General features: G+C 53.2%; 1 protein-coding gene across 1 annotated transcript in view; it reads left to right on the top strand.

Moving 5' to 3' along the window:
- The first annotated feature begins 8,699 nt into the window (after window positions 1-8,699).
- Window positions 8,700-10,025, top strand: part of AVPR1B (arginine vasopressin receptor 1B) — a 2,235-nt gene continuing 909 nt past the window's right edge. The window contains exon 1 of the mRNA XM_010132826.1: window positions 8,700-9,678. Coding sequence (XP_010131128.1) covers window positions 8,700-9,678 — 979 coding nt within the window. The remainder of the gene's footprint in view (window positions 9,679-10,025) is intronic.

The following is a 10,025-nucleotide window of genomic DNA, read 5'->3' as shown; positions in this document are numbered from 1 at the left end:
AATGCTGCCCAACCCCCTCTCTAAAGAAGTTTTTCCTGATATCTAACCTAGATCTTCCCTGGTGCAACTTAAGGCCATTTCCTCCTGTCCTGTCACTTGTTATATGGAAGAAGAGACCGACCCCACCTCTCTACAGCCTCCTGTCAGGTAGTTGCAGAGAGCAATAAGGTCTCCCCTCAGCCTCCTTTTCTCTAGGCTAAAAAAAAAAACCAACCCGTTGATGCTTGACCTGCATGTTAATTCGGTTCACTTTCCAGACGACAGCAGCTCGCTGAGACAGGGAGATAATGGAAAGGCCAGTGAAGAAATCCATTGACTGCAGGCTGTGTTCCCCACCAGCAGGCTCTCGCTACAGCCTGTGCTTTGCCTGCCTGATGAAGTGATAATCCATTACAGCCAAAAACACTGGTCCGGAGATCGTCCAAATTACAAGTGATAAAAACACGCGTTTGGCAGGTTCCAAACCGTCATCATCCCAAAGCAGGGGGCACCACTTTCCCTTTGCAGCAGCGCTAAGTACATCCTCCCGGCCTCGCAAATCTGTTGTGCGAACGTGTATGAAAACAGCTTTTAAGAGATGCCTTGGCAATGAACACTGAGCAGGCAGGGAAGATTCAGAGACAAATGAATTGTCTGCTGCTGTTAAACGGCGTTCGCAAACCACGCTGCCACCAGCTAACTCGGCCTCAACTCAGATAACCCCCTCCATCTATGATCTGCCTGGAACGTAAGAGTCACCCTGCACCACGTCCTTCACCTTCATTTGTAGCTATCGGGCACCTAAAGGCACCAAGTCAGACACTTCTTAAAATCACTTTCTGAGGAGGGGCAGGGTGATTTCTATTCCATGCTGCTTGAATATTGTATTGGACAATCGGTGTGAAATGAAATAAGTGGGTTTTATAAGAGGTCTGGGTTGTCAGCTTTACCACTGAAGCAACCAACCATTCTTAATCACAGCTGCTGTCTCCCCAAGAACTCTGGTCCACAGAACAGGCGGATGAGCTTCCTGCTTTCTAGGCCAAAAATTCCAGTTTCTGCCAGTTCTTCACAAGAGCCCAAAAGGAATCAGAGACCGGACCTCAGATTAAAAAAAAAAATGAGATGCAGAAGAATATTCAGATAATCATCTATGGATCAGCAGGAGGTTTAAACCTGATTTCCCATTGGGTTGGATAATCCCCTGTCACTGTTAGATGACCACACACCCACCACTAAGGCTAACATCAGTGGGCACAATCCTAAATCCTCACCACGAGTGTCTGTCCAACACCCCAGATGCTGGAGAATGGCATCCATGGGGTCCTCAAAGCCATTCAGGGCAGAACAACAGGGACAACGTGTCTCTGCCCCGTGCTGCAGCCTCTCTGGGTACGGAACGCATCCCACGGTGCCCGTCCCAGCTGGCAGCACACGCTCCTGCGCCGGTGCTGCTGCTGCTGCCAGGAACACGGCTGGGCTGCCTGGCCTGACCCCAGCCAGAGGTACAGTACGTGCAGCCACTGTCCCTTATCCCCTTCTCCTCAGACACCCCACACGGGGAGGGGATTAACCAGCATTAACTGCCTTCCCGAAGGCTCCCGTCCCACAGCTCTGCCTGCCAGAGAACAGAGACAAGCAGTTCGAGGATTAACTACTCTTGTCCTAAGCAAAGAGGTGGTTGGTGGGTGTTGATGAAGCTGCAGGCGAAGGGCTCGCCACGTTTGTGCAAGCCCTTAAAGCTGGTGCCTGTTTCCCAACCAAACCAGACCTGGCAGCGGTGATGGCAGTGCCACAGCCTTGGGCAGGACAGGCTGCTGGGTAGGGATAGGACTCCCAAGGGGTGTCACTTCTCACCAAACCCACTGCTCTTGTCCCAGGTGCTGAAGCTGCATCTCCCAGTTCACGCCAGGGAAGTCTGCTCCCCTAGGTCACAGTTAGAGCAGCTCCAGGGCAGCAGCTCCTTCGGCACGTGGAGCTGTGCCATTCTGCAGCCGCCACCTCTGAGATCTCCACCCCGGCATCCCACAGCAGCAGGGATCGCCAGAGCAGAGAGACAAACCACAGATGCCCGAGAATCAGGATCTACAGCAAGGGACTGCCAAAGCACGGCAGCATCCCCGTGCTCCAGCTCCATCAGCGCCGCGAGGATCTGCTGCCCAGCGCCATTTAGTGAGGAGAAGCAGGCAGCACGTTCAAAGCACAGCTTTCTGCTTTGCTCGCAAGAACCACAGCGCAGGGAGGAGGCAGACCATTAGGGTTACGTTTCCTAGGAGATTTTCAGACACTAAGATGGGGAAAAAAAATAAGAAAAAGACCCACATTTCATACAAGCTGAAGGTAGTAATTCCACTGATGCTTCTGATCTATTAAGGATGTCGAGCTAAACTACTAGTGAAACCGTAATAATGTGCTTTAATTGGGCTTATTTGTTCTATTCTACACACACACAGAAAGGCAGCAAATAAATGAAAGTCGCTCAAACAGCTCAAGAGAATCAATGTGTCTAGTAGCAGGACCTGTAGCGGCCAAGTCTTGATTCTGAGAACTTGGCTCTCAGCACCATCACGTCCCTTAGCCTTACCGTTCCAGAGCTTTGGGGTGATAACGTCAGGGCAGGTAAGAAATGTCAGTGTTTTCATCACACGACAGGAGCTGACCTCAGAGCTGGTCACTCAGGGGCGAGTGGTCCCACTGCAGCAGCTGCGCAACCCCAGACAAGTTTCCCTGCGTTTGGACATAACCTGGCCCTGACTATCGCACAGGCAGGAATGACCTTTAATCATGAAGCCTTGAACTTGCTGTAGCCAGGGCAGCACAGATCACCGGCCACGTTTCCCCGATGATTCATCACTGTCTAATCCACCGTCCTGGAACAGCTGCTCCTCTCCTCTCCTCGTCCTGATTGATGCCTCTTACCTGGGAGGCCACTGGCGCTGACAAGCTGCAGCGTTTCCATCAGGAAAGCGGAGGAAGAGCAGACAAAGCAGATCTGAGGTCATGGAGAGGGTCTTGTTCACTGTGGATTTCAATTAAACGTGTCTTACATCCTGTGCTCTTCCTCATCTGCACCAAAGGGGAGGGAGGAGCATAAGATGCCTCCAGCATCCCTGGGCCCAGCAAGACTGTTGCAACCCTGATTGCAGCTGCGGGGGCTGGTAGGTGACATGGGCTGGAACAGCTGCAGGTGCCAATGCCCGAAGCAGCCCGTCTTGTTCACTGTGGATTTCAATTAAACGTGTCTTACATCCTGTGCTCTTCCTCATCTGCACCAAAGGGGAGGGAGGAGCATAAGATGCCTCCAGCATCCCTGGGCCCAGCAAGACTGTTGCAACCCTGATTGCAGCTGCGGGGGCTGGTAGGTGACATGGGCTGGAACAGCTGCAGGTGCCAATGCCCGAAGCAGCCCAAGCACCCGCCCTGCCAGGACCTGCCTGCAGGAACAGCTCAGCCCCACTCAGGACCAGAGTTATCCATGTGCCAGTGCCAATTCCCCACGCACAATCAGACCTCCACTATACTCAGCAAGACGCAGGACCTAGAGACAGCTCCTTTCCCTGCCTGGCCATGGTGTCACTGCTGCCTTGGTGGGACTTCTGCCCCAGGCGGGTTCTCCTGTCCCTGCCAGGCAGCTGATAACCTGCTCGTCTCTCCACACCACAGCTAACAGACATCTATTTTCCCCACAGCAGCCTGTCAGGACAGCACAAGAACAAACCGTTTGTTTCCAACCTTGAAATATAATTTTGTTTTTTTATTATTGATTTTAAGGTCTTAAATGCTGTGTCTGTTTTTTTAATGCTGATGACGATAACAGCAAAAGGAGATGAGGGAGCGGGGAAAGAAATTGAAGCATTTCACAGCTACCAAAGCCTTCAAACATCCCTGGCTATACAAGAAGCACCAGGGAGGAGGTAAGGATGATAAACAGGTCATTTGCTATCTCCAAGACGCCTGTAGCTTCAATTTGTCCTCTGGCAGCTGCAGAGGGAAGCAGCCTGTTTCCACACACACAGGTCAAATGAAGAGACACAGCAAAACAATAAGGAGAAAGTAAACTGTAACAGCGTTATGAGGACATCCCAGAGCTGGATTTACTTTATCCAGCAGAAATCCCCTGGTGCTCTTTGCCAGCCTGCAAGGCAGTTTTCAGGCTCACCTTGCCGACCATGCCAGGGAGAGGAGGCTGGTCTGAGCCCCACTGAGGCAAGCTGGTGGCCTCTGCAGGTTTGGGGAGGGGGTCACGCAGGATTCTGGGCATGGTCTGGGTGGGCAGAGCTGTCCCCAAGCAGCAGAGAGGCCAGAAGCAGCATGACGGACAAAGGGAGCGATGCTCTGAGGTGAGCGGGGCTGAGACAAAGTCACAGCTTGGACACAGCCCCCGCAGGGACAGCAGCTTAGCCCCCACATCTATGGTCAAGGCAGTCTTTTTAAGCACCAGTACTTTAAAATTTAGTTCTTTAATGCACCACTGTCAGCTTTTGTCATTCTATTTGCCAATTTTTGCAGCTTCATGCGGATTTTCCATTCAAATCAAACCCGCTTGCTCTGCCTCGCAGCCTCCCTAGCAGGCACGGCTCCAGGTGTTAGCATATTCAGTGATGCCCCCAGACATGCTGTCTAATATTAAGCAGGATCAGAGGTTTTAATTAAATGGAAAAAAACAAATCTGAACGAGGGGAAAGGGGGAGGAAAAGGGGAGCGTGACGACATGCCTGGTTTGTCATTACCCTCAAGTGACAGAAGCTCCCGTCTCCAGTTCCCAGAGCCGCGACAGGTAAAGCTGCTGTGTCCGCTCCCTCTGGAGGGGATGGCAGTCACAGTGCTGAACCACGGGTCCATTTAGAGAGAGTTTAACATTTTGGAGGTATCAGCCCTTCGGCACTCCCAGTATCAGGTGTTACAGCCTCTGTTCCATGACCATAGCACAGAGAAATTCGCTTCCCTAATAAGACAGACACCGACACCCCAAGGTCACTTTTCTGAGAACTCTGTGCAAACGATGCAAGCAACAAAAATCGAATTATATCAAGTGTTCTCTCAAATTCCCCAAGTCTGATGGAAACAAAGGAGAGTCCTACGTAGGAGTTAGGTCAGGGCAAGAGCGAGCAAGGCTTCTAAAGGCCCTTAAGGAGATGAATTCCCTTTAAGAATGGGAAAATCTCAGCCGGTTCGATTTTCAGGAGGTGGAGGGGAAGTCATTCGTGGCTTAATTTTGACAGAGTTGGCATTAAGAGCAACATTAGATACCAGGAACTCCCAGCCCTCATTCCTGCCCTCAGCCTTCCCAAGGAGATGATCTCAAGCTGCTGTAAAGCAGTTGCAACACCATTAATTTTACAGCATCTGAACCGGCACAAAATGACCAAGGCTCGCTTTTCCCTGACCTGAACCACAAAAGGCAGCATAGCAATTAAATGCTGAAGACAGACCAAGCATGCCTCATGCTGCTAGCAATAAAAGTTTAACGCCATCGCGTACCACACGTAAAACACTCGTGTGGAGCAGCGAGCCAAAGCGGTGCAGAAGCCAACAGATCTGATTTATTTATTTAACCAGCAAGTTACCCACAGAGCAAAATAACCAGCCACTGTGCCAGATGATGTAGCAATCACGAAGCCTCTGCCTCGGCACTCTCCGGTGAAAGGGCACAGGATGCAGCTGGTGATGGAAGCAGCATTTGATGTGTTATGCTTCATGGTGTGTTGATGCTACCAGCTGGCAAAAATTAGCTACATAATACAGCATTACATTGACAAACCAAACATTAAGAGCTCAGAAATTACATGGTCCCATGCCTCAGCATCCCTCCCAGAGGGAAGGGAGGAAACACAGACCTCAGCACAACAGTTTTCCCAACGTTTCAGGGCTCAAGTCGCGCTGTGGCAGCGATGACCAGCAGCACAGAGCCCCAGGAGTTACCTCCGATACCACACACCACTCTCCTGCACTGGGCACACAAACCACCACAGCACAAAGAGCCACACTACCAGAAACCATCAGCACTTGCCCCATCCTGCAGCACCTCCAGGCTCTGTTGCCCCAGGGCCTGCCCTATGGGAACCAGCCTAAAGAGCTGCAGCTAGGCTGGGCTGGGCTGGGCTGGGCTGGGCGCAGCTGGGCCATCACCCTGCAGAGCACTAAACCAACCTGCACCAGGCTTGGCGAGTAACTCCTGAGCTGGAGAACCTGGCTCTGGTCCTGCTGAGGCACATCCAGCCTGGCAGCACTGGTGATGTGTCAAAATGCTCAGGGAACCAATGCAAGAAAATGAGTTTATTTCTTAATCCATCTGCTTGAAAAATTTCTTTGCTGTGATAATGTCTCTCTGTAAGGAAAATGAATTTCTATTTTCCAAGGATCATTTCTCTTCTGTGAACTAGCTTCACTCTTCCCTAAGCACCTTTGCAGCAGGATTCTCCCCACAACGAAGCTCAGGAAAAGCTGGAGTAAAAGAAAAAACTTGGAGGAAATTGCTCCCAAACCAAACTGGTGCCAGCAAGAGCCGAGTCTGTCCTTAAAGCCCTCTAAGTGTTTCTTTCTCACTGCAGAATCTGCCCTTTCATCTCCGCCTTTTCGCTGCTTTACAGGTTTTTGGTTTTGTTTTTTTTTATTGCACTGCCATCTATTAATCCTCCATTAATCAGCTATTTGATAACATGGAAAATTCCATTATTCACGGAAATATCTCTCTGTCTCCAGCACCTCACCCAGGCACATCCCTGAGCCAGGTCCGTTATATCCATCGGCTCTCTTATAAGGATGAAAGTCTTTTAATTAGATACAAACCGTGCTTGTTTACAGTTATTAGGGGCAATCTGCAACTCTTAATTTGGCAGATCCCAGTCTCCTTGCTGGGAGCTGAACTGTCCCATCGCAGAGAGCTGGAGGGGGCTCTGCAAGCGGCACAGCCCGTGTTGAGCAGAGGGACGGTGAGAAACAGCCTGGGTGAGGATGTTTCTTTCGTTTGCTGCTGTCGACTTTTCCCAGCAGAGAAAGCAAAAGCCACTGGAACTAGCTGGGTGGTTTATTTCTTATTGACATAATTCAACAGCCAAAACCCAAAGTCTCAATGTTGCAAAACAAAAGTGAAAGTGCGTGTACACACACACACATGTATGTATGTATATGGATGCAATGAAAACATTTTGCAACCACATGCCATGTGGGAAGGGATGCTGAAGGCTCAAAAAGGAGTGAGAAGATCAGGGTAGAGGCAGGCGAGCAGATGCCCAAGCTCCTGGTCCACAGAGACACGAGAGCAGCTCAGTGCCATCCCCTCTGCGTTTCCAGCCACGCAGTTCAGGGTGCACATGTCCTTTGCCTGAGGGGGTTTCTGCTGCCCGTCGCCTCTCCTCTGGCTCACCCCACACCTCTGCAGCTCAAATCTGCCCCTCAGCTGCTCCCCTCCCATGAAGTTTTTCCAGGCTCTGAGACAAGGCAGACACTGGTGACCAGAGGCAGAGCCTGCTCTGCATGGGCTGGACCCCACTCCCCACCCCTGAGGTGGGTTTCTGTGGAGGGGAGTAAAATGACAGCATTTGGCTGAGGACTAAGCAGGCAGAGTCAGGCTTTTGCCTGACAATGGGGCAATCTCCATCTCTGTCCCACACAGGAGGAAAGGGACAGTTGACTGAAACAGGCGCCGCAGGATGTGGTGCAGGTAAATGATGTTTCCACCAGCTTCGCTCTGGGGCTGCAACCCGGCTGCACAAAGCCAGCAATTCTGACTCCTGCTGCACGAGCTGTTCTGGGGGTCCCTCGTCCCCTCATCCCCTGGCTCTCAAGACAGAGGCTTCTCATGCTGGAGGTGGAGATTTGGGGGAATCCAGCTATAGACACAGTGTAAACCAGGGGCAGAGCATCCCCATCCCTGACACGCTGCAGAGAGGGGCTGTTAGGCACAAGGGCAGGAGGATTCCCAGCCCTCAGTTCTTGCCCAGGAATTGCGTTTGGTAAAAGCCCCCAGCAGAGCCCAGGGGTGGCAGCTCCGGAGAGGGCGGCAGGAGGGAAGCAGCTGCCCCTGCAGCATGCAGCAGCGCCCGGCACAGCACAGCAGCAGAGCCGGCAGCCCGGGGCCAGCCGGGAGGGGAGCTGCCAGGCTATAAATCCCAGACCCGGGCGGACGCGTTCACACACAGCGACCGAGAGCCACCGCCAGCCACTTCACTCCCCATGGAGACGCGGACATCCCCCGCCTCACTTGTACTGTTCTGGGAATGAAAAGGCTAGAGAGATGCAGCCTCTGTAGCTTTTTCTGTTACTTTTACTGCACTGAAAAGAAGCAACAAAGAGGACTCCCCTTTCCCTTTCGATTTACCAGCATAGGGAGGAGAAGGGGCACATGAGATGAGCAATCCAGGGAGAAACGGGGATTTGGGAATGTTTAGTGCAGAGGAGAAAAAGGTCAAGGACTGAGCTGGGAGCCCTGGCACCTCTTCGTTCATTGGGACTATTCGCATGGAGCAGCGCAGCCAGAGCGGGGAACTGCAGCCGCCCGGCACAGGGCTGCTGTGACGTTTTGCTGCACAAGGCAGAGGAGGTGACAGCCTGCACCGGTGCTGGGGACCGCTGGAGGAGGCATGTCCAGCCCCCCTGTACAGGGGGCAGAGGAGCTGGTGCGGCAGCGGTTAGGGCAGCACTGACCCCCACAGCCCAGCTCTGGGGAGGCAGAGACCAGCATTAGAGCTGCCTGTGCTCCCGCAGAGCTTTCGGAAGGGATGGAGCCGGGCCGGGGCTGGAACAGCACTCATCACAGCCAGTCTGGGCATGGCCACGAGCTGCTGAGCCCCCAGACCCTGGCAGGGGACCCCAACCTGACCCTCCTGCACACCCGGGATGAGGAGCTGGCCAAGGCAGAGATCGGGGTGCTGGCCACCATCCTGGCTGTAGCGACCGTAGGCAACGTGGGGGTGCTGCTGGCCATGTACCGCCTGAGGAAGAAGATGAGCCGGATGCATCTCTTCATCTTGCACCTCGGGTTGAGCGACCTGGGTGTTGCACTCTTCCAGGTGCTGCCGCAGCTGATCTGGGAGGTGACCTACCGCTTCCTGGGGCCAGACCCACTGTGCAGGGCAGTCAAGTACCTGCAGGTGCTGAGCATGTTCACCTCCACCTACATGCTCATCGTGATGACGCTGGACCGCTACATGGCCGTGTGCCACCCGCTGCACACCCTGCAACAGCCCAGCCGACAGGCCTATGTGATGATCGGGGCTACGTGGCTGCTCAGCTGCCTGCTCAGCCTGCCCCAGATCTTCATCTTCTCCCTGCGGGAGGTGCGCCAGGGCTCAGGGGTGCTGGACTGCTGGGCAGACTTCAGGTACCCATGGGGAGCCCGAGCCTACATCACCTGGACCACACTGTGCATCTTCATCCTGCCTGTCAGCATCCTCACCATCTGCTACAGCCTCATCTGCTACGAGATCTGCAAGAACCTCAAGGGCAAGACCCAGAGCGGTGCCCCTGGCACGGGGAGGCCCACAGCAGCTGCTACTCCTGCTCCCTGCTTCTCCGAGAAGAGCGGGCAATGTCCCAGCGGGCAGCCCTCGCGGGTGAGCAGCGTGCGCACCATCTCCCGTGCCAAGATCCGGACGGTGAAGATGACCTTTGTCATCGTGGTGGCCTATGTCATCTGCTGGGCACCGTTTTTCAGCATGCAGCTGTGGTCGGTGTGGGATGAGGATGCTCCTGATGATGGTGAGTAGCGGTAGCGGTAGGGATGCTGGGCTGCAGAGCCCTGGGCACCTGAGGCACGCAGCACACTCATTGCATCTTTAACCCACAAGAGCTGCCTGTTGTTTTGCCATTTTAAAAATCATGGGGAAGGCTCCAGATTTGCTCCCCGGGAGTATTTACAGAAAACTCTTCGCAGAGTCAAATTACCACGTTCGTCAGAACAGGCACTGAAAAGCGATGGCTGCTGACCATCGCCCGCAGGGTTGTGTAAGGGCAGTGTGGGAACAGTTTTTTGCCACGGGTGTTTCTTCCCTCGTGGGAATTTGCTTCGGGAGCTGCTGTGTTTGGGATGTGACTGCAGGAAGGGT

Source organism: Buceros rhinoceros, unplaced genomic scaffold (genome assembly GCF_000710305.1).
Source record: "Buceros rhinoceros silvestris isolate BGI_N320 unplaced genomic scaffold, ASM71030v1 scaffold11860, whole genome shotgun sequence".
In the NCBI taxonomy this organism is placed as follows: domain Eukaryota; kingdom Metazoa; phylum Chordata; class Aves; order Bucerotiformes; family Bucerotidae; genus Buceros; species Buceros rhinoceros.
Note: the sequence above shows the minus strand (reverse complement) of the source record. Positions and strands in the feature narration are given on the sequence as shown.